We start from the raw sequence: 27,458 nt of genomic DNA, 5'->3' as shown, positions 1-27,458 counted from the left end.
CATGAAAAGATATTCAGCATTATTAATTATTGAGGAAATGTGAACTAAAACAACCGTGAGGTATCACCACACACTCACAACAAATATTGGCCAGGACATGGAGGAACTGGGACTCCACACAGCTGGTGGAGGGATAAAATCATGCAACCACTTGAGAAAATACTTCGTCAGTTTTTTATAAAGCTAAACAATACACTTACCATATGATCCGGCTATTCCACTCCCAGATATTTACCCAGGAGAAATGAAAGTGTATGTCTATATGAAGACATGTACCCGAATGTTCATAGCCGCTTTATTTGTAATAACAGCAACAAAAACCTGAAAGCAACACAAATGCCCATCAATAGGTAGATGGATAAATAAACTATGGCACGTCCATTCAATGGAATATTGCTGAGCGATAAAAAGGAATGTACCACTGATCTATGTGACAAAATGAGCAAACCTCAGAATAATCATGCTGAGTGAAAGAAGGCCAATACAAAGAAAAGTACACACTGTATAAATCCACTGATATAAAATGTTAACATATACAAAAGAATGTATAGAAACGGAAAGCAGACCCATGATTGCCTCAGAGGCGTGGTGGGGAGGGCTGTAAAGAGGGATTCCCAAGGGGCAAGAGGAAATTTTTTAATGTTCATTATCTTGATTGTGATGATGGTTTCTTTGATGATATGTTTGTCACTTTAAACACGTGCAGTTTATTTTATGTTGAGTACACCTCAATAAACTTAAAAAAATAAGTTTGGGGGATATCGTAGTTGGAATTTTTATTCAAAGCCAGCCTTCCTGAAGGCATTTGATTGTTTTGTTTTTCTTATAATTATATAACAACAAAAAAGTCCAAAATTAAAGCCTACACATCTTCAGTTCCACGACTACTGTGGTCCATTTTCTGTATGCGCTGTGGTGAGGGAAAAGGATTCATCTTGAAGTTCAGTCTTCCATTCTTGTGAGATGAGCGGTCAGGAGGATGTTGTTGGCTCTGAGCACCAAGAGTGCAATAGGAGAAGCATCCCAACCATGGGACTGAAAGAGTCCTCTCCGTGTGTCCCGTTTTGCTTTCTAGAGAGGTGAGTGGCTGAGGTGTGGAAGAAAAAGAGCAAAATGTCGGCTGGAGCTCAGCCATCTGTGACCACCCACCCATGACCCCTGCCCCATGTCAGCAGCAGTGTCGGGTAGAGGGGTGTCTGCACAAGGTGGCAGAAAGAGGGAGGACAAGGTGACCAGAGGCGTTCAGGTTACAGGATCATATGACTTCGGATAAACACACTCAGTGCCGTCCCAAAGCTGTTCCGTGCTTCTGCCATCTTGCTGCCCCCAAAGCAGCTGCCCCCCACTCTGCACCCAGAGAGAATCCCCAGAGAATTAGCTAGAGCCAGCCAGCCAGGAGGCCACTGGCCAGACACAGAGTGCCACCTGGCCTTGCGTGCACAGGTCGAAACGGGGTCCAGGCCGAGTTCCCAGCAGCAGCCGCAGTGGCCACTCCATGCACAGGGACACCTGCAGTAGCCGCCATCGGGGCTTTGCACGCCCAGTAGCCTGCCTGTGTCCACACCAGACGACAGAGGGACTGGGGAGATTCCACCTGGGTTCCTATCGTGGCTTTGTCACCTGCCAGCCAGGTGCTTTGGGCAAGTCACTTAACATGCCTCAGTCTCTCCATCAATAAAACGGACATAACAAGAGTGATACCCCACACGGTTGTGAGACTTAAAGGAGCTGGTAGCTGTGAGATGTTTACACGAGCTCCCGACACAGAGGTCGCTCTCGGATGTGTTTGCTGTTGTTACATTAGTCTGTGCTTTGACAAACCCCTCTCCTGCCCTTTCCCACGCCCATCAGACAACTCAGGCCCCTACACACCGCCGACCAAGTATCCGACCACTTAGCTTCTAGATGTGATGGGCAGCTCCCTAACACCCTCAGACTAGGTTCTTCAGGTCTGGGGGCTCGTGCTGTTTATTTCTATTGCTCTGACTACTCAGAACCTCATCAGAAATCTGGAACCCAAGTCTTGGGGCAGGAAGGCTTGGGTGGGCTGACCCATGCAGGTCCTGCCCTCTCCAGCAGGGGGCGATGGGCACCAACCTTTGCTGGGCGTTGAGCATTCTTCCTCCCAGTCCCCAGAACCAGGAACACCCGCTGTTAGTGTTGGAAGATAGAGCCTCTCAGGTTCCAAAGCTGCAGGTGAGTTTGTGGGCACAGCTCCTTCCCAGCCCCCTGACTTTCCTAGTTCCCATCTGCCTCACTTTCTGGAGGAGGAGCCTCTTGCCATTGGTGGCTTTGCCTCAGTTTCCCAGTGTGTAAAATAGGTGTGGCCATCTCTGCCTCCTCCAGAGATTTCCCACAAGTGAATCCCTAGCAGCAAGGACAGGCAGGGGAGGCTCCAGGCCCAGCCCACAAGCACAACTGGGAAAAGCCATTTCTGTCAAAAGCAACACCAAAGAATGGGAGAGGCCATTCCAAACCCGGAGCGGGCAGCCTCCGCCAGCTGCCCATCCTCCTGGGCCGCAGGGTCCCAAGCCATCCCAGATCTTGGCCCCAGGGAGCCCCCTTCAATCCTTGCACCAATCAGGGGCTTCCCGGCCCAAGCAGCGGACTTCCCCAGCCCCTCCTGACCCAAAGAGCACAAATGAAACACACACACACACACACATACAAAATGTAAAAAAAAAAATCACATCTTTATTGTTTGATTAATAACCTGGCTTGGAAAGGCAAGAGTGGGGTGTGTGGGGAAACACCCAGCTTTGATTAGTCAGAAACTCCTGTTAACTGTGTACAAAATGAATGTTACAAAATCACGTAGAAAATGGGGTCAGCAAAGCAGCAGCCTTGGGGAAGGCTCAAGGTCCCTTGAGGCTGTGATATGAGCCCAATCTGGCCTCTGGGGCGTGGCTGAGGGACTCCGGGGCCCTGGGGGCCACATCCCCGCCCCCACACGGCACACACGGTCTCCTCCGTCCTCGCTTACGAATTACTACAAAATTGTCCTCAAAGGGGCATAAACACCACAGGCCATGGCATTGCCAGAAATGAAACGGGCCCTGAGCTGAGCGCTGAGCACCCCCTTCCGCGGCGGCCCGGGCCTGGAGAAGGGGCGCCCTTGTTCCCCACGCTGAGGAGGGTGGGCAGGCACAGGACCCCAGAGCTGGGGAAGGGCTCCGCTCCCCAGAGGGACGGTGGCCGAGGGAGGCCTGAACAGGCCACCGGAGCAAACACAGCCAGGGTTTTGGTCAGTGCCAAGTGTGGGGAGAGGATCCACAGTCCTGTCCAGACCCCCGTGCTGTGGTCTGAGCGGTGCGCTCCCGGCACGGTCCAGACGGGGGCGCTAATTGGGGTAGCACATGCAGCATCCTGTGCCTGCCGCCTCCACGCTGGGCTTGGCGCCGGGCCCCAAGAGTCCATCAGTGACAGAGTGCTCCATGATGATGTCCTCCACCCGGGTGATGTACAGGAATGTCAGCAGCACCCCCAGGAACTGAGGAGCAAGGGCAGGGTGGGTGAGAGCCTGCTGGGGATCTGGGTGGCTCTCTCTGGCAGCCCCCAGCCCGGGCCCTTCACTACCCCTCAGGAAATCCCAGAGACCCTCTCTGTGCCCCATCAGCAGAGGCCCCTCCATTCTGGGACTCCTGTCTCCAGCCCAGCCATGCTGTTCACTATCGAGGGGACCTCGGGCAAGTCACTTAACCTTGCCAAGCCTCAGTTTCCTCCTCTGTAAAATGGGCATGATAATAGTATCTACCTCACAGGATTGCAGACGGCTGTGCCTGTGAAGCACTTGGAAGAACTTTATAAGCAAGGTTCTTGCCATTTGCCCTCTCCTTCCGGCCCTCCAGCCCTCCAAGGGTGAGCCCAGATTGATGGTACGAGAGCCTTCTTCACCCCACCCCTTTTGTACCTTTTCTGCCCTCTGTAATCACCAAGCCACACTCTCTGAACCGACACCTTGCCCACCATTCCACTTCCAGCTCCCTTCCCTGGGAGACGGGGCCGGGGCTGGGGGTGGGGGACAGCCCACCTGGGGGAGCAGGATGCCCAGCAGGAGGCCCGCCATGATGGTGTAGTTGTCCGTGAACCAGATGAGCACAGCGTTGGTGCAGCCCCGCACATAGATGACATCCTGCACACTGAGGCGCTGCACAGGGAGGAGCCTGGCTGACCCCTCGCCTGGCAGAGCCCCAGCCCCAACTCTGCTGCTCACTCGAGGTCCAGGCAAGTCCTCATCCTCTCTGAGCCTCAGTTTCTCACATACAATCAGAGCAGGTGGCTCTAGACCTTGGGTCTCTGTGGGCAGTAGTGTTCCCTAGAGAGCACTGAGGACATTGTGGTGGCACTTCTGGTTGTCACAGCAGTGGGGTTTGGGGACTGAGGGGCTGCAGAGCTAAAGGCAATCCTACTCCACAAACAACTACCCTGTCTACCTGCCTCTCAGAAGTCCCCCGGGGCATCTAGACGGCTGAAAATCCAGCCAGAATCACCCAAACCAAAAGGCCAACTCCCGGGACTCATAAAAACCAAAATGTTGGGGCGCCTGGGTGGCTCAGTTGTCAAGGGTCTGCCTTCGGCTCAGGTCGTGATCCCAGGGTCCTGGGATCGAGCCCCGCATCGGGCTCCCTGCTCGGCGGGAAGCCTGCTTCTCCCTCTCCCACTCCCCCTGCTTGTGTTCCTGCTCTCGCTGTCTCTCTGTCAAATAAATAAAATCTTTAAAAAAACAAAAAAAAACACCAAAATGTTTTCTGTGTGGTTTTGCTATGTGCAGATACACAGCGCGCACACACGCACACATATATATACTGTATGTAATTTTGCAGAAATACTACTAAATTAAAGATGTAAATTCCAGAATGATTATATTGCATTTTGTTTGGAATTTTATCAAGAATTGTCCACCATTTTTAAAGACCACGTCCACGGCAAAAATAATGCCCACGGGATTCACGTCGCCAGCACAGCTCCCCCCCCCACCCCAACGTGTCAGCTGCCCTGGGGGGCAAACACCTGACTGCTTTGTTGTGTCTCCTGTTGTATCTAATGCCTGAGCATTTGCATGTGAAATATGCTATCTGATTGTAAGTTGTTCTAGTTCTCCTATTATCTCAGATCCGGCACTTGTTCTGAAATTAGGCGTGTAGGTAGATTATGTTATCTGTGAACTTCATTTTGACGTACTAGCTAGGCCATTGTCAGATGATTATTATAAAACCTGGCTATTGGGTCTGATGGCTTGAGAACCTCTGCTAGTCCATCGCTCTCCAACTGAAATGTGTGTCAGAAGCACCTGCGTTTCTAAATGTGCGTTTCTAACAAGTTCCCAGGGCTGCTGTCCCTACTGGTCCAGGGACCTCACTTTGAGAACCACCACTCACAGGCATCTCAAGTTGTCATGATTTTTGGCTCCCTTCTCAGCACCACCCCAGTGTCACTCTTAGCCCAGCGGAGTTGCAAGGCAGGCTGGTGCTGGGCATGGCTGGGCACACGGGCATGCGGGCGTGGGGGGTAAGGGCAAGGGCTCGGTGGCCTCCCACGGACAAGCCCACAGTAGTGCTCAGCAAACACAAGCAGGCAGGCTCTCCCGGCCTGGGGGGTTCTTGGCTCCCTGAGTCCTTCCGTGTCTGGGCACAGGTGGAAAACCCTGGCAGTCCCCGACTCCTGTTCCGAGCCAGGAGCCCACCCCCCCCCACCCCCGCCAGGAACCCTTCCCATCACTCTGGGGATGGGACAGGAAGAGCAACCTTTCTCAAGGAAAAAGATTGCAAAAGCATTACCTCCTTGTCAATGGTTCTGTAGCCACACATGGTGTTGACCACTTCCGTCTGAAACAGAAATGTGTGTTAGCTGTCACGTCCATCGCGCTTACCATGAAGGACTGTTATTCTCCCCTTTTCCCTGACCGAAGCATTGAGGCACAGAGTAGCACCGTCCATATGGATGGAGCTGAGACTCCCACCCAGGCAGTCTGGCTGGGGTCTGCATCTTAACCTCCCTCCCTCCCCCACCCCACCCAAGAAGTGCCCAGGAGGACCGATGGGAAGGCTGGTTCTGTGAGGTTTGGGTGGGAGGAGCCCTCCACCAGCAGCAGCCCAGGAGCCCCCAGAAAAGCGTGCCTTCCCGGGCTCCCCTGCCGCAGCCGCCCCAGGGCCACAGCTCTGCTGACAGGGTGGACGGTCTCGGAGGTCGGTCTCCGCTTGCTCTGACCACGGAAAACCCCAGACCACAGCCAGGCCCTGGCCAGCTGCGCTTTACCTGAGGACCGGGCCGGGACCTCCAACCACACGTCCCTGCCCCTGCAGACTGCCATCCACCCGGCCAAAGGGCGACGCAAGTGCCGGCCCGGGAAGGGAGCTGCTCTCAGGAGCTCTGGGCTGCCGATCCCCCCAGGCGCGGGGAGAGCCATGGTCGGCCCCGGGCGCCATCCCATCCCTTCCCAGCAGACCTAAGTCAGAGGGCAGGCGGGGGCTTGCACCCTCGCCCCCGGGCGGTCTCCTCCTCCTCCTGCAAAGTGAGAGGAAGCAAGAGGCCCTGGCCCCATCCATGTGACTGGAAGCCGCGGTGTGGGGCCAGGGGGCCCCGGGTGCCGGCAGCCACGCAGGTGCCACCCAGCACAGCCTCTGGCAGCACGTGGCTGGTCCGGATCCTGCTCTGCTCGTCAGGGGCTCTGTAGCCAGTCTTAGATGTGCTGTCATGGGACGGAACATGGGAGCCCTGGAAAAGTATTTGTTGAATGCATGCATGCATGAATGAATGAATGCATAGGTTCCTCGGTCTCTTCCATAAAGCAGTGGTGCTCAGTGACCCCATGTCATGGGGCTGTTTTGAACATAAAGTGAGATATACCCATCAGGGGCTTATCTCGGGGCTGGACACATGGAAGAACCCAGGGGCGCTGGCTGGAGTGACTTTGGACAGGATCCCAGCCCCAGGAAGGCAAGGAAGGCTGTCTGCTCTCCTTCCACAAGACTGGGTTGCACCTCAGGCCTCCTCTCAAATATCAGGACCTGATTTGCGGGCAAAATAACCTCCCTCAGTCTAGACTGTACCCCAGGTGCCCTCAGACCCAAATCCATCTAGCATCCACTTAACGTCGCTCAGCTTTTGTGGCTCTTCTAGGCTGTGCACACGACCCTCACGGAGAGGGTCAGGCCCGGGAAGCAGGTGCACGATAGAATGAGGGGAACGGTGTTTTCTACCCTACATGTCTGTTCTTTCATTCATTCACTGAACAAATATTAACTGGGCACCCGTTATGTACCAATCACTGCCCCAGATGTTGGGGAAGTAGAAGAACCAAGGAAAGTCTTTGCCTTCGTGGAACTTATATTCTAGAAAGGGAGACACGCAATGAACACAGTAAGTAAGTAAATGATATGGTAGAGAAGGTGACAAGAACAGCCACTTGGCACTGTGCTTCCAGCCCTGGAGGCAGGGCCCTGCCCTCAGGCCCAGACCCCTCCTCCGGACTCGCCTCCCCTGCCAGGAGAGCCCCCTCCAAGGAGCTCTGGGCTGCCTCTGTGGTCTTTCCAAAGGTAAATCCTGTCTGGGTTTGCCCACAGAACCGATATTCTCCAGAGGCTCTGCTGAAGGTTCACAGGCCCCAAGAGTTGCTCTGCGGTCTCTTCCATCTGGCACAGGGTCAAGGTCAGGAAGGGGACTCCTGAGCAGCCCAAAGACGACACAGCAAAGTTCACAAGGGTTCTTCACGGGTGCTTCCTCTCACTCTGGCCCAGGACTGATGAGCTGGGTTATAAGGTCTGAGAAGCGAGTGGGAAGGTGAAGAGAGAGGCCTGGAGGGATAGGCCCCCAAAGGGTAGCCAAAAATGAGAGAGTGGAGAGCTATACAAATTGGACACAAGAGCTCAACAGGCACAGCTCTCGGAGGCCATTTAATGGAGCGGCAAACTGCCCTCCCCACTGACAAATCTTGGGGACATCAGTGTAACCAAATTTCACAAGCCTGTATGAACTCTGTTCCTTCAAATCCTCTGTAGGAGGCAGGGTAGAAGACATTCCCTTTAAAGCTGAGAGCAAGGGGGGAAAGTGACTTTCCCTGAGGCACTGGTTGGCCTTCTTCTGTTGAACGGTCACAGTGTAACAGGCCACGTCTCCCCTTTTCCTCTGGCTGCCAGGAGGCTCTAAAGCACCAAGCACAAGGCTCTAGTTTCTGATTTTTAAAAATTTCCTTTTTTTCTTCTATGTATTTTCTGTGTGTTCATTCAGATCTGTGGCTAAATGAAATAGTGACAATAAATAGATTCATACACAAGTTCATACACAGATTCTATGAAGACAGGAAACACCCTCTTTTCTATTTAGACAAAATCATGGTGGGAGACACTAGGAGAACCGACGGTGGTTTTGTAGTGGGGGACCAGAGATAACCCACCTCGGTGTTCCCATGCAGATGCCGACTTCACGGTCCACTTCTCTGCAGGGGGCATCCGTGTTTATACTCCCGGCCTGGACTTCTCCCCCAAACTCCAGCCCCCTGTATCCAAGTGCCTCTTTGACCTCCCTGCTGAAAAATCACACAGGCTCCGCAGACTTGCCTCTCTGCTGTCCTCCCCTCTCAGGCAATGGCAGCCCCGTCTTTTCCTGTTGGCTTATATGGAAAACAAAGCCAGAATCGGACCAAGCTTTTCCACCTCCACTAAGCCTCTGTCTTCTCCCAGCTGGTGTGGTGGACGCCGGGAGGAGCTTTCCAGAAGCCCTGCGACCGTGGGAGCACAATCAGGAGGAGCCTTAGCTGTCAGTCCCTTGCGGTGATTGTCACATGTGGTTATTATTTTATGTGTCAACTTAGCTGGGCCTTGGGGTGCCCAGATACTCAATCAAACATTATTCTGGGTGTTTCTGGGAGGGTATCTTTCAATGAGATTAACATTTAAATCAGTAGACTGAGTAAGGCAGATTACTCTCCCTACTGTGGTTGGGCCTCATCCAATCAGTTGAAGGCCTGACTAGAACAATAGGGCTGCCTCTCCCCCAAGGAACAGGGAATTCTACCTGCCCGCCTAACTGCAGACCTGAGCTGAAGCACTGGCCCTTCCTGGCTTTTGAGCCTGCTAGCCTTCAGACAGGAATGGCACCATTATTCTCCTGGTTCTCAGGCTGTTGGACCCAGTCTGGAACTACACCACAGGCTGTCCTGGATACCCAGCTGGCTGACTCCTCCTGCAGATCTTGCTCGCTAACCAGAATCTCAGAGCCTGCTTCCCTGACAGCCTGACCTGACACGGGCCGCTGCGCTAGCTCCTAACCAGACTCCTTAAGTCCACCTCTGCCGCCACCCCCACCCCCTGCCACAGCAGTTAGAGTGACCCTGGAAAAGCCTAAGTCAGGTCTGCCAGTCAGCTACCAAAGCCCTTCATTTGACTCCTCATCACTCATGGGAATACCAAAGTCCTGACCATGGCCTTCAGGGTACCCGGGACCTCCCTGACTTAATCTGCTACTATTCTCCCCCACACTCACTCTGCTCCAGCCACATTGGTCTCTGTGCTGTTTCTCAAACACACCAGGGCAATTCCTACCTCAGGGCCTTTGCACTTGCTGTTCTCTTTGCCAGGAATGCCCATCCCCCAGATATACATGGCCTACCCCTTCACTTCCTTCAGGGTTTTACTGAGAACCTCCCTTCTAAGTACCTGAAGTTGCAATCCTCCACGCCCCTGCTTTTCCTCCTGAGCATTTACTGCCTTCGATATGCATCTGTCACTTTCTATCTTGTCAGTCTTCCTGACTAGAATGTCAGTTCCACGCAGACAGAGAGTTCTCTGTGTGTTTTCTGTACCCCCCAGAACCCAAAATCACATCTAGCACATAGTAGGTCCTCAACAAATATCTGTTGAGTGAATGAATACATGTAGGCCTTGACCTGGACGGCTTGCCTAGGACACTCAGGTGCCACTGCCTTGGGTGATGAAGTTCAGGATCACCCCCCACGGGCTTCTCTGAAAACGCCGGGCTCTTCCCCAGCACTCCCCCTTCCCAGAAAGCTACCCTAAAATGGCAGCTAAAATTTCCAAACAAACCTTCCCTCCTGGCCCAGGCTTTTTTAAGGCTGGTGCACTTGGCACTGGCTCCCTGACTTTTGGGGTAGCCCCCCCCATCGACAACTGCTTGGTTTACAGAATCCAGGAGTGGGCGCAGAATGGTAGAGATGTTCGAAAAGAAATTTTCCATGACTATTCAGGGTATGAGTAATTGCCAAGTGCGCCACCTCATTCCAGTCCAGAAACCAGGCATTTTTTGGACACATTAGTCAAACACAGAGAACTGACGAAGCCCCCAGTTTGTAAGTGGTGAGCCTCCCAAGTGGCCATGGAGGTGACAGCACTGAGTGGGGGTCCTGCCGGGGGGAGGCCGTGGCTGGCATTTACATCACCACACCCGTTCCCAGGTGCCCCCCAGCGAAGGCTGCAGAGCCGGCCGCCCCACGAGGCCCCCCTGGCCTGGACCCCTCTCCGCGCCTCCCTGTAGGAGTCCAGAGCACAGTTCCCATGATGGCGGCCTGCATTTCATTCCAGCCCCGCCAACCCTGGGCAAGGCAGGCACCTAATGCTTTGGTGCCCCAACTTCTTCATCTGTGCAGTGGGTAAAATAACAGGACCGACCCCACGGCGCTGTGGAAAGAGCTAAATGAGTTACCGCAACTAGAGAGCCTCGAACAGGCCCGCACGGGGCAAGTGTTCGATAGCTGGTAAGGACCACTACCAGCAGAGACGAGCTTCCCCGCCCCCCACCCCCAGACGTACCCCTTCCGGTGGCCCTGGAGACCCGGGACGCCTTGGCAATGACCACCACCTCCTGCCCGCCCCCTTTCCTGAAAGACGAGAGGCGGGTGCCAGGCCGGGGTGGGTACCGTGTTTCTGATGCAGCAGGTGTAGGGCACCCCACAGGCCAGCGGCCCGGGGGCACTGCAGTCGTGATACTGGTTTTTGCTCCAATCCCGGTAGTCTTCCCCGCCACAGCACTTGAACTGGGAGGAAAACAAGCAGGGAAGGGGGCTGCCGTCACCGCCGAGGCCCCAAGTGCCCCGCCAGGAAGGGGCCCCGCCGGGAGACCTGGTGGTTTCTGATCGGGTCACCTGGGAGGGGGGCACTGGAGGCTGTGGTTATTGGGAGGTAGGGAGCACCCCATCACTGGAGAGGGGTACAAGCCAAGGCTGGGCAGCCTCTTGGAGTGTTACCGCTGGGGGAGGTGTGGGGGACTAGATACTAGAGGGAAAGTCCTTCCTTGACGTCCCCATCTTCACGTCCCAGGGCAGCTGCTCGACCCTTAAAGGTCCCAGAGACTAGGATTCTATGGGCCACCCCCACAGCCCAGTGGCCCCTAAGCCACAGTCACCCAGCTCTGCCTGTCAGCCCTTAGCACGGGGCACACACACCTCACGTCCTGCCACGGGCTCAGGACCCAAGGGGTGGCAAGGCGGCCTCATTTTCCCCTTAGCTTAGCTGCTCCCCGCATCTCCCCCTACACTGGTGCCGGCGCCCAGGGAAGTAGTGATTCCCCTGAGGGGCTGACGTGTGCCAGGCGGGGTGGCTCACACCCGCGTGACAAGGATGAGCCAAAGCCACACAGCCGCAGGGGACAGGGACAGGCTCCGTTGGGGAGACAGGGAGTCACCACTACGTGGGAAGGTCAGTGGGGTGGCGTTGTGTGCCAGGGGCGTGGAAAAAGAGGAGAAGGGGGTTGAAGGGGGCAGCTGTACGTTGGGAGGTCAGGAGAGGCCCCTCTGAAGAGATGACATTTAATCTGAAACATGAACAGCAGGAAAAAGCCAGTCAACAGTGCGTAGGCCCCGTGCAGGATGAGTGAGGTGTAGGTGGGTCGCAGGTACGGAGGCCCGTGTGTCCGGAGCAGGGCGAGCAAGAGGGGAGGGACGAGGTGCAGAGGCCGGCCTAGGCCACACCATGCAAAGCCTGGTTAGCCAGAGTAAGTAGGGGGCGGGATCATACTCGGAGTGATGGCGAGTGCCCGGAAGGTTAACTAGGGGACTGACAGGGTCAGAGGTCCCTGCAAAAACACAAAGCAGACACCCTTCCAGAGTCCCCACAGAGGCCTTCCGGCTGTCAGCTCTCAGGACCTGGCAGTGCCTCCCCAGGGTGCCGCTCAAAGGGCATTTGCTTTGAGTTCAAGAGTCCAAGAGACTAGAGTTCAAATCCTCATACTACCATTCCTAGCTGTGTGACTTTGGGCAAGTTGACCAGCCTCTCTGGGCCTCAGATCCTCATGTGCCAAGCAGGAAGAGTCATGCTGGCTTTGCACAGCTGAGCTGAGGATTACAAAGTCAGGCCGTGCATGAAGCACTCAGCCTGGGAGAAATGAAACCCCCAAGCCAGGGGAACGCTGGTTCCAATAAAAACATCACACTTCACCCGACGGCCGGAGCTGGCCGACACACCCCTGGCAGAGGGGCCTCCCGGAGGCTGCACCTGTTGTGACTACAGCGAAGGCCTGAGCCAAGGGAGTGGCCACCGCGGGTGGCGGTGGGCGCGGGGAGATCTGGTTCTCGCTGAGGGCCAGCCCCGGGAACCAGGCCCGCTGACGCCCCCTAGACCGTGTCCCAGGAAGCTGCCAGGGCTGAGTCTCGCCGAGGAGAACATGGCGGCAGTACTCGCCACAGGCAAGAGGAAGGGGCCACCCACACTCCCCTGCTGCCGATGAGAACCTGAGGCTCAGAACTAAGTGAGACTGATGTGCAGAAGCCACCAAGGGCAGTGCTGGCTGCCACTGCTTTTATTATAACGCCAGCAGACGTGGGTGGACCTTGGGGGGAAGGGGCAGTATCCCCAAAAGATTATCATTGCATTCAAAGAAGGGTTATAGGGGCGTCTGGGTGGCTCAGTCGTTAAGCATCTGCCTTCGGCTCAGGTCATGATCCCAGAGTCCTGGGATCGAGCCCCGCATCGGGCTCCCTGCTCCGCGGGAAGCCTGCTTCTCCCTCTCCCATTCCCCCTGCTTGTGTTCCTGCTCTCGCTGTGTCTCTCTCTGTCAAATAAACAAATAAAATCTTAAAAAACAACAACAACAAAGAAGTTACAGAGGAAAAGGAGAAGTCGTGTTCTGTTCCCCAGTGCAGGGGGAAGTGGAATCAGGGAAGAGTGCTCTCTACCTCAGGGCTGTCCCTGATTTGCCAGGAGTGAGCTCCCCGCCCCTGAAGGGACTCGGCAGAAAGGTCTCTGAACTGGGCAGCTAGGAGGTCTGTCTCCCACCTCAAGGAAGGAGGACCTTTGCCGATTGGAGAAGGGCACCCTGGGACCCTGCAAGGAGGCTCGCAGCTATAGCTGACCTGATTTTTTTTTTTTTTTTTTTTTTGATGGGGGGATATCTACGTAACTCAAGAGAGGGAGAGTAAGGACATTCTGGGCCAGGCATGTGGGCAGAGGACTGGTTGAGAAGGTCAGGCCCCCACCCTTGGTGCCCATCCACGGCCCCGTCACTGTCTCGCAGCTTGGCCAGCACCAGCTTTGGGAATGGATAAGCCACTGCTCTCTCGCCCCCACCCTTGCCCTCTTGAGCAAGGTCCTGAGCCGGAGGCAAAGGGCATGGCAGGCACATCTCTGACCCAGAGCGCCTGGCTCACCTCCTTCTGAACAAAGTCCATGATGTTTTTGAAGTCCAGATCGTCATAGTAGTTCTTGATTCCTCTTCGAATGTTGTCATTCAGAAAGTCGATGGTCTATTTAGATGGAGACATTACAAAAGAAACAGACAACCCCCCACCCCTTCAAAGTCCAATCCAAGAGCTCCCAGAACTCGGGACTGGAACAGAAAGCCCACAAGCCCAAGTAGCCCCCACCCCACCTGCACCACCTCCCTGCCCACACCTCTTTGCATCCCGGTGCCCATCTGATGCCTGTGTCCCTTTGCCATGTCTGAGCAGGAGTGATTCACCCCCTTTCCTATACAGATCAGAGAGCCCAGGCCCCAGGAGATGGGACCCTGTCTGGGGAAGCAGCCACGCCGGGCTGGGACTCGGCTGGCCCAGGTCCCGGCCTGGTGCCCTTTCCACTGCCCAAAGACAGGCCTGAGCTGAGTCTTTGTCCTCCAGGCCTGCTCTCCACCCTTCTCTGCTATCCAAGCTCTCGTGTTATGGGTAAGGAAACTGAGGCCCAGAGAGGGGGCCTGGCTCTCCTGGGGCACAGAGCAGGCTGGTTAGGGGTCTGGCCAGGACTGCAAATCAGCTCTCCTGACTTCCCCAGTGGGCCACTCTTCATCGCTGCAGGGCTCTGGGCTGAACGACAGGGCCCACCTCCTGGCTCGAGCGGGGACGATCCCCACGGGGAGTAACACTGGCACATCGCCCTCTCCCGGTCACGCTGGGCCTTCTGGATCAACAGCCCGGCTGTTGTGCTGAAATCCAGGAGCACAAAAGGCCCCACAGCGGGAAGGGGTGGGGGCGGGAGTGTGGGCTGCCCAACCCCACGCTCCTAGCGACAATCAGGGCTTTCAGCACAGGGAGGCCCGCAGATCACCAGAGATTGAGCTGGCACAAAGGGGGCATTCTTGGCTCTGGAACCAGACGATCCCCGGGGGAGGCGCCTGCGGGCGCCACTGGGAAAACAGGGACCTGGGTTCCAGGCCTGGTCCTGCCACTGCAGGCCCCATCATAGCTACCTCCCGTCTCTGAGCCTCGGTTTCCCACTTGTGAACCAAACCTGCAGGCCTATCTTTGAGATAACTACCAGCGCTGAGGGTCAGAGACAAGGCTGAGAGGGGCCACCAAGCCTCGTGGTCAAGAACAGTTCCAGCAGCCACCCGGGCCTAGACACCTCAATTAGCTGCCAAGCCTCCACTTCCTTACCTGCCAAATGGGAACATAACCTCTGCCTTGGAGAGATTTGAGTTTAGATAAACTAAAGCTACAAATGTGCTTAGCAAGGGGCCAGGCACATGGTAGGCCATGGTATTATTATAGATCTTTCTCTCCTTTTCCTGGAGACATATACCCTACAGGACTGCTTCATACCCATCACATCATCAGTGAAAAATGGCTAATCCCAAGGGAAACCGAGGCCTCAAGTCTTGTCCAAAAGGCCTCCTGAGGTGGAAGCAGCCTCCCAAGCAAGAGCCAGTCCCTAGCCTCGGACCCCTCACAAACACCCTGCAGCCTGGAGAGGCGATCTGACCACTGGTTGCTGGCAGAGAGATGCCAGGACTCCCCCAGGGTTGGAGATGGGGGGCCAGGGGATGAGAGCAAGAGGTCCCGGGAAAGGTCAGCAGAGGGGATGCCCAGTGGCCCGGTGGGGAAAGGCTCTCCCTCCCTCTTCAGTAAGCGGCTCTGACCTTTCTCCCCAAACCAACTCAGTCTCTGGGTACTTTCCAAACATGCTGACTCCAAAAAGGCCTCTGCGAAAATCAGGCCTCCCATCTGGTAAGCTGAGCTGGGTCCCTACAGGGAAGGGGGGCCCCGCTGGAGGCCCCTCTGAATGGGCAGGAGGAACAGATGGCCCCAGGCTCCATGGACAGCAGCTGCCCCAGCTCCCTCAGGGACCTCTTTGGATCAGGCTTGCTCTTGTGCTCTCCTGCGTGTGTGTGTGTGTGTGTGTGTGTATGTGCGCGCGCGTGTATATACCAGAGATATGAGGATACTTAGGTGGTCCTGGTGCCGTGATGGGGCTGGGGATGGATGAGAAACCCCAGTGAGACAAGCAGGCTGCCCAGCTCATGAATTTAAATGCGAAGTGCTCAGCTATGTTCAGCTACGTTCTACGACTGGGGGAGCCACTCAGAGGATGTGCCTTGTGGGGCACAGCAGGGATCCTCTGCCCCTCTGAGACCAAACCCCCAGTGCCATCCCCGCCCTGCTCGAAACCAGCTCACACCAGCAGGGCCAGCTCCAACTAGGGTGAGAAAACCACCTTTCCTCGCCAGGCTGGCATGGCCTCACAGGGGCCACATGGCCTGGCTAAACTAAGCAAAGCATAAGCAAACATCAAAGGCCACAGGATTTTCAGAGCCCATTGTTTAAACCACCAGAGGCAAGCTGCAAAGAACCGTCCTTTCTAGTTCTTTCTTTTAAATCTAATTTTAAAGCTCTCCAAAGCCTCTGCCGCACAGCTTCCAGCAGAGGGACTTGGTGTTTTTAAGTGAATGAGGCATCAAGGGGTTGGGGCATATGGCAGCCCCTCCCCCGGGCCTGGAGGCTGAGGAGCAGGGGGAGGAGGGAGGAGTGGAAGGGCGGCCGGGGAGCCTTCCTCCTGGCCTCCAGGGATGGCGCTTCCGTGGCTCTCTCCCTGAGACCCAAGGCTGCAGAGGCCCCGCTGACACCAATACCAGCCCGGTTCTCACAATGTGGAGGGGGTGCTCAGCCTAGAACGTCCTTCCTTCCCTTGCACGTGGGCCGAGCCCGCATCTCTGGGCTTCCCTCAGTGCCCCAGACTGTGGGGACGCGTCCTCTCACCTCCAGTACTGAGACAGGCTCAGTCGAACAACCAAAGCCTGAAGAGAACCCAGGGAGCAAGAATAAAGGAGGAGAGAGGGCTACAAGGTTCTTTGGAACATTTGCCAGATGCTTCCACCAACCAGGCCTGAAGTCATAGGTTTGATCCGGGGTAGGGGCGGGGGAGAGGGAGAGGAGGTCCTGCTTCAGCTTCGCAGGGACTTGGGGCTCCAGTTGTCAGTCGCACACGTTGTCCACGGTGCGGCACAGCAGCTGGGAGAGAGTCTGGCCAGGTCTCAGTGCAGAATCTCCTCTACTTTGCTCCGGGTGGGCAGGATATATGTGTGTCCACGTGCTCCGTCAAGCAGGCCACGGTGTCATCTCCTTTCTCCCTGCCCCTGGCTTCAGGGGCATGTCCAGAACCGGCTAGTGCTGGTGTCGTGATAAAACAAACAGGCCGGATGCTGTTCTGTGGCCTGCTGTTGGGTATGACCAGCCTCCTCTGATTAAGGCCAGGAAAGAGGCCACTCTTCACCTGCCTTGGCAGTGGAGGGAAGGTAGAGGCCAAGAGGCCTGGGCTGGGGGTACAGACATACAGCTACCTCCCGGCACCCTCTGGGTCTCCCGCTCGGCTCTGCCTGACTGGGGATACATGGGCAGGTGCTGCCCTCTTCCAACACCCCTGCACCCTCAAGAGAGGCCCCAGAACAAGCTGGAGTACTGGTAGGTCAAGGTGAGACCCAGACAGTTGTGGCGGTCACTAGGCTCTTCTCGCACAGGCTGGGGTCAGAACACTGCATTTCTGATGCCCGGGCCCTTGGAGCTCTGTGCCCAGCTTCCCAGTGCACAGCTGCTAGACTCTGTACAACAGAGAAGCCACTTGAGTCTGACCGTCAGGTCGTGCCCGATAGTGGAAACCCCGCCCAGAGTCAGGGATGGAGAGTCTTGTCTTTATACCCAGGTGTTCTGTTGATGTCTTGTTGCCAGCGGTGGCCATGGCCTGTGCCCCTTCCCGAGAACCGGGCGTGAGGTCATTAGCCTAATTTGTTCTCATCTGGCACCACGAGTGGATTCTTAGATTTAACAGGTAGCCTGTGGAGCCAGACTGTTATAGTACGGCTCAGAGAAATGTTTCTTCTCCTCTTGGTGAGGAGAAAGTAGAACTGGGGACTCACCTCCTCCTGCAGCTGACCTTCATTGCTCCCCACCTTTTCTCTCCACCTTACGCTGCCCCTTCCTGCTGCCGTCAACAGCCATCCTCAGCACTGGCCAGTTTCGTATTTTACATTAGAGTTAGAAGGGACATTATTTTTCTGTATATGGTATTTTCCCCCATGATTATAAGAAAGAGAAAATTTGGGAGCCAGGGAAAAAATATCAAGGAGAAAATAAGAATCACCCTAGCCCCACCTCTCAGAGGAATTAAGAGTTAATATGAGAATATTTCTATTTTTTTCCAGGTTTTTCAGGCCTATTTTTTTTTCATGGTAGAGATCTTACTGCATTCATAGTTTTATATCTCATTTTTCATTTATTTTGAATTATGTATCACAGGCATATGAGAACATGGCTCATGATGAGCCTCCGAAGAGCCGAGAGCCCTGATGGTGAGGGTCCTTCCTGGGCTACACACAGAGATCCTCCCCTGACAGGACCCTGTAAGGGGACTCCCCATCCAATCCTCAGGCTTTGGGGATAATGAGATAATGAGAAGCTCTCAGCCCTGATCTCAGCCCATGGCATCCTCAGCTGTGAGGACAAGAGAGCTCAGACCCCCGGCTGGACGAAGGAGTGGTTGGTGTCATGGCCGCTACTGACCTACGGGGGACTGGAAAATGACAAATCAGCCCGCCTTTGTGAGAGCATGCTGGAAACCAGAACTGCTGCTCATTTAGGGGATTGTTTACTAAAACAATCGATGCTGCTGACCACAACCTGGACCTGAGCTCTAGCTAGGAAAGCACTAATCCAAAACCTCTGGAAAGCCACAGGCTGGCTGGGAGCCCAATGACTGCACAGAAATGCATCCCCATGGACAAATGGAACAAACACCTCTCCCCCCTCAGGCTGCGGAGACATGAACCAATACCCTGATCTTCCAGCTCAGAGAGGATGGCCTGAAAGACAGAAAAGGGAAAAAGGGAGGAGCAAGTAGTGACACTAGATTGAAAAGACAACTATGCGGCAAAGAAAAAGGGAAATAAAAGAATATTTTGAGACCAACGAAAATGGAAACACAACATACCAAACTTCGGGATGCAGCAAAAGCAAAAGCAAAAAGCTTAGTTCTCAGAAGGAAGTTTATAGCAGTAAACATCTACCTTAAAAAAAAAGAAAGACCTCGAATGAAAAATCTCACTTTACACCTCAAGAAAGCAGACAGAGAAGAGCGAACTAAGTCCAAAGTTAGTAGAGGGAAGGGAATAACAAAAATCTGAGAAGAAATAAATGAAGTAGAGACTAGAAAGACAATAGAAAATATCTACAAAATTAAGAGTAGATTTTTTTAAAAGATAAATAAAACTAACAACCTCTAGCTAGACTAGGAAAAAAAGAGACAATTCCAATAAATAAAAGCAGATATGAAAGAGGAGACATCACAACTGATAACACAGAAATACAAAGGATCATAAAAGACTACTATGAACAATTATCCACCACCAAACTGGGTAACTGGAAAGAAATGGATAAATTCCTAGAAACATACAACCTACTAAAGCTGAGTCATGACGAAATAGAAAATCTGAACAGACCAATAACAGGTCAGGAACTAATAAACTAGTAAAACTCTAGGACCAGATGGCTTCACTGATGAATTCTACCAAATACTTAAGGAGCAATTAATACTAATCTTTTTCAAATTCTTCCAAGATATTGAAGAGGAGGAAACGCTTCCAAAATCATTACGAGGCCAGCACTCCTCTGACACCAAAGCCAGATGAAGACACTACAGGAAAAGAAAATTATAGGCCAGTATCTCTGATGAACATAGCTGTAAAAATCCTCAACAAAAGATTAGCAAACCAAATTCAACAGCACATTAAAAGGATCATAGCCATGATTGAGTGGGATTTACCCCTGGGATGTAAGGATGGTTCAACAGCTGCAAATCAATCAGTGTGATACACCACAATAACAATGAAGGATAAAAATTATATGGTCATTTCCATAGATGCAGAAAAAGCATTTGACAAAATGTGATACCCTTTTCTGACAAAAATGCTCAACAAATCAGGTATAGAAAGAATGCACCTCAACATAACAAAGGCCATACATAATAAACCTGCAGGTGACATCATACTCAATGGTGAAAAAGTGAAACCTTTCCTTTAAGAGCAGGAAGAGAAAAGTGTCCACTCTCATTACTTCTATTCAGCTGGTCCTGGAAGTCCTCAGCCAGAGCAAGGAACTTAGGCAAGAAAAAGAAATAAAAGTCATCCAAATCAGAAAGGAAGTAAAATTTTCTGTTTGTACACATGATCTTATATATAGAAATCTTAAAGACCCCAGGGGTGCCTGGGTGGTTCAGTTGGCTGAGCATCAGACTCTTGATCTCAGCTCAGGTCTTGATCTCAGGGTCGTGAATTCAAGCCCCACATCAGGCTCCATGCTGGGCATGGACCCTACTTTAAAAAAAAAAAAAGAAAAAGAAAAGAAATCTTAAAGATTCCAGCAAAAATCTGTTAAAACCAATAAACAAATTCAGTAAAGTTGTAGAATACAAGAATCATCCTACAAAAATCAGTTGCATTTCTATACACTAACAATGAACTATTCAAAAAATAAATTAACAAACCCATTTACAATAGCATCAGATAGAATAAATTATTTAGGGATAAGTTTAACCAAAGAAGTGAAAGAGCTATATACTGAAAACCACAAAACACTGATGAAAGAAATTGAAGCCAACACAAATAAAGGGAAAGATATCCCTTGTTCACGGACTGGAAGACTTAATATTACTGAACTATTCATACTACCCAAAGTGATCTACAGACTTAATGCAATACCTATCAAAATTCCAAAAGCATTTTTTTCACTGAAATAGAAAAAAAAGTCTTAAAATTTGTGTAGAAACACAAAATGACCCCAAAAAGCTAAAGCAATCTTGTGCACAAAAAGCAAAGCTGGAGGAATCATACTTTCTGATTTCAAACTATATTATAAAGCTACAGTTATCAAAATAGTATGGTACTGACCCAAAAAACCCACACATATAGATCAGTAGAATAGGATAGAGAGCCTAGAAATAAACCCAGTCATACCCACTAATTTTCTATAAAAATGCCAAAAATACACAATGGGAAAAGGATAATCTCTTAAATGGTACTAGGAAAACTGGATATCCACATGCCCAAAGAAAAAATTGGACCATTACCTTACATCATACACAAAAATCAACTCAAAATGGATAAAAGACTTAAAGATAAGACCTGAAATTATAAAACTCTTAAAGCATAGGGGGAGAAATCCCAGACATTGGTCATGGCAATGATTTTTTGATCTGACACCAAAAGCACAGTTAACAAAGGCAAAAATCAACAAGTGGGACCACATCACACTAAAAAATTTCTTCACAGCAAAGGAAAGAAACAAAAAAAATGAAAAGGCAACCTACAGAATGAGAAAATATTTGTAAGCCATATATCTTTTAAGAAGTTAATATCCAAAATGTATAAGGAAACCTTATAACTGAATGACAACAGCAAATGATCTGATTAAAAATGGGCAGAGGAACTAAATAGATATTTTTCCAAAGGAGACATCCAGATGGCCAACAGTTACATGAAAAGATGCTCAACATCACTCATCATCAGGGAGATGCAAATCAAAACCACAACGAGATATCACCTAATGCCTATTTGAATGGCTATTACCAAAAAGACAAGAGATAACAAATACTAGTGGGGAGAAAAGGAAACCTTTGTACGCGGTTGGTGGGGATATAAATTAGTACAACCAGTATGGAAAACACTATGAAAGTTCCTCCAAAATTTCAAAATAGAACTATACCATATGAACCAGTAATCCCGCTTGTGGGAATATATCCAAAGGATATGCTGCAGCATTATTCACCATAGCCAAGATATGGGAACAACCTAAGTGTCTATTGATAGATGAATGGATAAGGAAATATACTTATTTATTTAACATATTTATATATTTTTATTTTTATATTGTATATATATCCACTGCATACACACACAATGGAATATTATTTAGCCATAAACAAAGAAGGAAATCCTGCCATTTGTGACAACAAGGATGGACCTTGAGGGCATTATGCTGAGTGAAATAAGCCAGACAGAGAAAGACAAATACTGCAGGGTATCACTTGTATGTGGAACCTAAAAAAGAAAAAGGAAGTCAAACCCGTACAGAGAGTAGAGTGGTGGCTACCAGGGGCTAGGGATAGGAAATAAGGAGATGCTGGCCAAGGGTACAAACTCACAGTTATACGGTGAATAAGTTCTGAGGATCTACTGTATGGCATTGTGACTCTAGCTAATAACACTGTATTGTGTACTTGAAATTTGCTGAGAATAGATCTGGAGCATTCTCGCTAAAAGAAAAGTTCCTGTGTGAGGTGATGGATGTGTTATTTAACTTGATTGTGGTAATCATTTCACAATGTATATGTAAATCGAATCATCATATTGTACATGTGCATGTAAATATGTTGCCATTTTACTTGTCAATTACACCTCTATAAAGCTGGGGGGAAGGAAAAAAGAACTGAAACCGAAGAGCTGACTCTGTCTTGCTGTGTGCTGTGGGGAGGGCTTCCTAACCTCTCTGTGCCTCACTGGCTCCATTGATTTGATGGGAATCTCTCTACCCCTCTCCTGCAGTTCCTAAAATGGGAAGAAGACCCCTGGATTCCAGGGGTGTAGACAAGCCTAAGTTTAAGGGGCTCCTCTGCTCCCCCCGCCGGGCCGGGATCCAGCTGCACCCATGAGGAGTTTGGCAGGGGTCAAACACCAGGTCATTGGAGGGCTCTGTACACCCCTGTGTCTGGGATAGCGACGGCTGCCCTGGGTGCAACCTCTGACAAGAGAGAAAATGGGGCCACAGCCCTCAAGCACCTGCTCAGCAGCAGTGTCCGAGAGCACCAGGAACCGAGCTGTCTGGGTGGGGTGGGGTGGCGGCAGACCAAAGAGAACTTACTCAAACTCACTCTGCTCCCCAAGTCCCACCTCCAACACCAAAGCTGGGATGAAGGCAAAGGAATGACATTATGGGAGAAATGACAGAGCCTTGGGTTGGAAGTCAACCCCACACAGCCACTAGGTTCTTTGTGGGACCTTGGACAAGTCACTTCTCTTCTCCGGGTTTCGGGACAGAGGAGCTGATAGGTAACGAAGGTCCACTGGGGGCCATAACCACGCCGGGTCCCTCACATGCATTCTGTCATCAAATCCTCACCCAAAACCCAGTGAGCTAGGATTCATAATCCGCTGGGAGCCTGAGGATCTGAGAGGCTAAATGACTTGCCCAAGGTCACACAGCCGGTATGAGGCGCACATAGCCTGCAATAGAAGGATTGGAGACTAGAAGCCCTGAGAACCTTGCCAGCTCAAAGGGGCCCTGATTCTGCCAACTCTTCCAGGGCCAAGATGTCATCCCCTCCTTCCTAGACAACAGCCTCCAACTGGCCCCTCCACAGCCCCCCTGACTCCCTACTGTCCATTCTCCACTCAACAGCGAGTAAACTAAATCAGATCACATCACTTTCCTGCAAAACTCTCCAAAGGCTTCCTACTACCTTTAGAAAAAATTCCGAGCCCCCAAACCATGGCCTATGAAAACCTACGAGATCTGCCCTGGTGGCCCGTCCAACTTTGCCTTCTGTCCCTCCCCATCACTCACCCACTTCAGCCCAGTGGCCTGCATGCTGGCCCACAGACCTGCCAAGCTCCTTTCTGCCTCAGTGGTTCCCTCTGCCTGGACCTCCGTTTCCCCTGCCCCTCACCTGGTAGGTTCCTTTTCATTCTTTCATCATTCCCTCATCCACCCCAGGCACTCACCTGTCACCTGTTCTGTGTTCTTGTTCTCTGGTCTACTTGTTCAGTGCCCATCTCCCCAGCAGAATGGACGTTCCGCAGGAATTATCTACCCTGCTCTCCGCACACCCCTAGTTTATAGCCCAAGGCACACACAGTGGGTGCTCAGCATACACATGTGGCTGACACCTGCGTCAGAGGCCCACCTGGTTCCGGAAGATCAAGGCCACCACGCCACCGATGAGCTCAATTATGAGGCAAATCCCAAGGATGTACATAAACTGAAAAACAAAATTCAGAGATTCACCTAGAGGGGCAAGCGAAGCACCATTTGCTCTGAGGTCAAGTCTGCTGGAGCTCTTATTGGCTCCTGGGCCTTTTGCTCCTTCTTCCCTTGAGGACACAGGATGTGGACCGATATTCCCCGGGAAAACCCATCTCTGGAGCCAATCAGTGGTCAGGAAGGGTGACTCAGCTGTCCAGGCCAGATCGCTATTGAGGTTCGTCTCAGGGGAACTCAGCAGAGTCTGGGTGGAAAAACACCCCCTCCCATCACAGCCCCGCCACGAGGACAGCTGGTCCCCACTGCAGCTGACCCAGAGGCAGGCCTGGCCTAATGGGTAGGCTAGGGTAGCACCTCCAGCTCTGCCCGCAGAGCCCCTCCGAAGCGCTTCCCAGACCCCCCAGAGTGGATGATGTGATGTCTGAGGCTTGAAGGATATATACCCCTGCCCCTGTCCCTTATCACAGGGCAGCCATTGTCCAAACTGATGCCAGCAACTTCCAGCCTCAGCCAGCACCAATACCCTGCTTGTAAGGGCTTTTAGGAGCTTCCCACCTGAGGGGTGACGTGAGGTCAAACACACATGTGGGTGCAGAGTGAATCTGCCAACCCAGCCCCCCCCCCCAGCTTTGGGGAGCCATTCCTTACTTCACAGAAAGTAAGGGTGGGGTTGACCCCAGGGCAGGCACTTGGCCCAAGCAGGCCCATTGGAGTCCTGGGACTTGGGCCAGAGGTTACCAGGAGAGATTCCCCGAACCCGGAGCTATAAAGACCATTAGCCTGAGGCTGCTGGTGACTATTGCAAAGAGAGCATGAGGCCTGGGAGGCGGCAAAAGAGAGCGCGCCCAAGGGCACCATCATCTACACCCCTGGTCCCAGTGTGGGTTTGCTGATGATGTGAGCCAATGACTCACCACCAACGTTTTTGGGGTTTACTTGCTCTCATTCCAGTGTGGTTTCTCCCACTTGCAATTGAGAGGCCAGACCAATGCAAGGTTTAAATAAGAAGAATAGGATTCAAATCAGTCTTGACATGCAAAAGTGGAAGTGGATTGGTCTCTCTTGGGCCGAGGTGAACAGGTAGGCTGATCCATGAAACCCTCTAGAAAGTCTGGTTCGAGGCAAGGACTGAAAAAAAATGGGCTGCCCAAGGACCCCGGGGCAATCTCCGCAGCTCTCCGGGGTGCTCTAAGGACCGCCCCCCTGACCACCAGCTCAGGGGTACATGGGGCCCACTCACCGCTTGGAGAAGGCACAGGTTGTCACGGAGGGAAGCCAGCACGCCAATGAAGGAGACAATGAACATGATGACCCCCAGGAGGATGAGGATGATGGCCGGGGCCAGAAAGGCACTTTCAAGGGTCTTATATTTCTGTCGTTCCACCTCTGCATAGATTCCCACCGACAGGACCAAGGCTCCGATCAGCTGCAGCAAGAAAGCAGGGAGTGAGAGAGAAGAAAGACTGGCAGTCACTTGATTATCCTACAAAGAGTTCGTCTGGGGGCTACGGTGCCTGTCACCGGGGGGCTCACCCCAGATGATCGTACATGAGGGAACCTGCTATGGGCTGAATTGTGCTCCCCCAAAGTTCAGACGCTGCACTCCTAACACCCCCCCCCTCCCCGCTTAGTACCTCAGAATGTGACTATATTTGGAGATAGAGCCTTCAAAGCAGTAATGAAGTTAAAAATGCGGTCATATAATCCGGGAAAACCCATCTCTGGAGCCAATCCAATAGGACTGGTGTCCTTATAAGAAGAAGATATTAGGCCACAGACACACACAGAGGGGAGAGCATGTGAGGACACAGGGAGAAGGAGGCCATCTGCACACCAAGGAGAGAGGCCTCAGGAGAAACCAACGCTGCCAGACCTTGATCTTGGCCTCCTAGCCTCCGGAGCTGTGAGGAAATAAATTTCTGTGGCTGAAGCTACACGGGCTGTGGCACTTTGTTAGGGCAGCCCGAGCAAACTGGCACAGAACCCCTTTAGAGGAAAGTACCGGCGAGCCTGGGGCCCTGTGATGCCTCATACACAGGCTGGTCACCCCGGGGACATTTCCGAGCTGCTAAACGCAGCACCCTGAATGTGGAATATATAGGCAGGAGGACCATCGGGAAGGTGGAAGGGTAGCGTAGGAGGAATTTTGAGGGGATTTTTAAGTCAAATCCCTTGTTAATCAACTTTCCCAGCAGTGGAAAGATGACTGAGTCCCACTTTGTCAGGAAAAACCAGGTCACAAAGCCCTTGGAGGGCCCCTCTTGTCTCTCCGCCTCAAAGTCTCGTACTAAATTTTCAGGGAGTTTTATCAGCTGACACCATTACCAAGCCTCAGACGAGTCTGGGGCTACACTGCCGCCCTGGGATCCCACTGCAGTGTCCTGACTGGCCCCCTTCGGCCCATTCTCCACATCAGAGTGACCAGGCAAACCCAAATCAGAGCAGGCTGGTTCTCTGTGCGCCAAGAATGAAAGCCACAACCCTAACCACAGATGACAGGCCCACACAACCTGTCTGAGCTCACCTCTCACTTCCTTCCCTCCCTCACTCGACGTTCGCAGCACTGGGCTCTTACTGCTGGCGGAACACACTCAGGGCGCCACCCCAGGGCCTTTGCACAGGCTGTTCCCACTGCCTAGAATGCTCTTCTTCCTGACATCCACATGGCTCACCCCTTCATCTCCCTTTTGTCTTTTGCTCAGTTGTCAGCTGCCTTATGAGGCCTTCCCGGGACCATCTTATTTAAAAGTAGAAAATCCTTCCCCCTGAAACTCCCGATCACATTTCCCATTTCATTTTTCTCCTCTGCCCTGACCAGTATTTAACAAGCAGCTTTCTTCTTTTACTTTGTAATTGTTTGTCTTCCCCAAGAGACTCTAAGCTCCATGTCAGGAGGGATTTTCCAACTGTTTGGGGCATCCCCAGCACCATGACAGTTCCTGACATTTAGGAAGTACAGTCGGTGCTTACAATCAATGTGTACTGAATGGATGCGTGCCGGACTTCCCTTGGGCTTGAGTCTGACGCTGTGTACCCCGTCTCCTGCTTGTCCAAGGATTCTGAGTTTCCGGGCCACACCTTCCTGAGGGCAAGGACACATTGCCAGATATGGTGGAGAAGGTGGCGTGGGACAGTAACGAGAGCCACGGCACAGCCAGCTAAGGTCCGAGGAAAGGAAGTGAGGAGTAATACCAACAGGATGTTGGTGAGATACCCTAGAGTCAACAGCCAGAAAACAAAGGAGTCCACCTCTCCAGTTCCTCACTGGCCTTAAATTGGCTCTAATGTGCCCCCAAAATAGATCCCCTTGACTTCCTTCTGAAGAGTACTAAGACCGCCCTGGGTAAAGGGAAGTGCCTGCTTTCTCCAAAGCTTTGACAAGTGGCCAGGATGCCAAAAGCCAAACAGAATGAGCTTACTTAGAAACATGGGATAACAGAGGATGGCCAGGAAGCTGTCGCCCCGGGACAAGTTGACCATATCAGGAAAACCGTGCATGAAATGATGTCATCAAAAGTACCCACTTGGGTGAATGTTTAAATTTATAAGGCAGAACACACACACACACACACGAAACTTTCTACAAGACAATGATGATCCCAGGAAGTAAAATCTACCTTTGACAGAGCAAGATCAGCCAGAGGCTATCTGGTCAGTTCATGCTCCAAAACCCAGAACAAGGTGAGATCATTGTTCAAGGCCGGCCTAAGCCCTGTGGGTCCTCTAGAACAAGAGCAAGCAGCTGTAAAAAAAAAGCCCCATCTCCCCCTTCTGAATT

General features: G+C 52.2%; 1 protein-coding gene across 5 annotated transcripts in view; it reads right to left on the bottom strand.

Annotated features, from left to right (window-relative positions):
* Positions 1–845: 845 nt before the first annotated feature.
* The window catches only part of LOC118018175 (tetraspanin-15), a 51,581-nt gene continuing 24,968 nt past the window's right edge, over positions 846–27,458 (bottom strand). For 4 of the 5 annotated variants that reach the window (XM_035016635.1, XM_035016651.1, XM_035016643.1 and 1 more), the window contains 7 exons: positions 24,921–25,106; positions 23,604–23,678; positions 13,595–13,690; positions 10,871–10,987; positions 5,778–5,825; positions 4,031–4,147; positions 2,676–3,490 (listed from right to left, as the gene is read on the bottom strand). In XM_035016635.1, the coding sequence (XP_034872526.1) occupies positions 3,341–3,490; positions 4,031–4,147; positions 5,778–5,825; positions 10,871–10,987; positions 13,595–13,690; positions 23,604–23,678; positions 24,921–25,106 (789 nt within the window). In that variant the 3' untranslated portion in view covers positions 2,676–3,340. Of the gene's footprint in view, positions 1,088–2,675; positions 3,491–4,030; positions 4,148–5,777; positions 5,826–10,870; positions 10,988–13,594; positions 13,691–23,603; positions 23,679–24,920; positions 25,107–27,458 lie in introns of those variants that run through there. The other variant, XM_035016660.1, reaches the window with a different exon arrangement.

The sequence above is a fragment of the Mirounga leonina genome, unplaced genomic scaffold (assembly GCF_011800145.1).
Source record: "Mirounga leonina isolate KUSES-001 unplaced genomic scaffold, KU_Mleo_1.0 Mir_106, whole genome shotgun sequence".
NCBI classification, from domain to species: domain Eukaryota; kingdom Metazoa; phylum Chordata; class Mammalia; order Carnivora; family Phocidae; genus Mirounga; species Mirounga leonina.
This window is presented reverse-complemented; position numbering and strand designations above follow the sequence as displayed.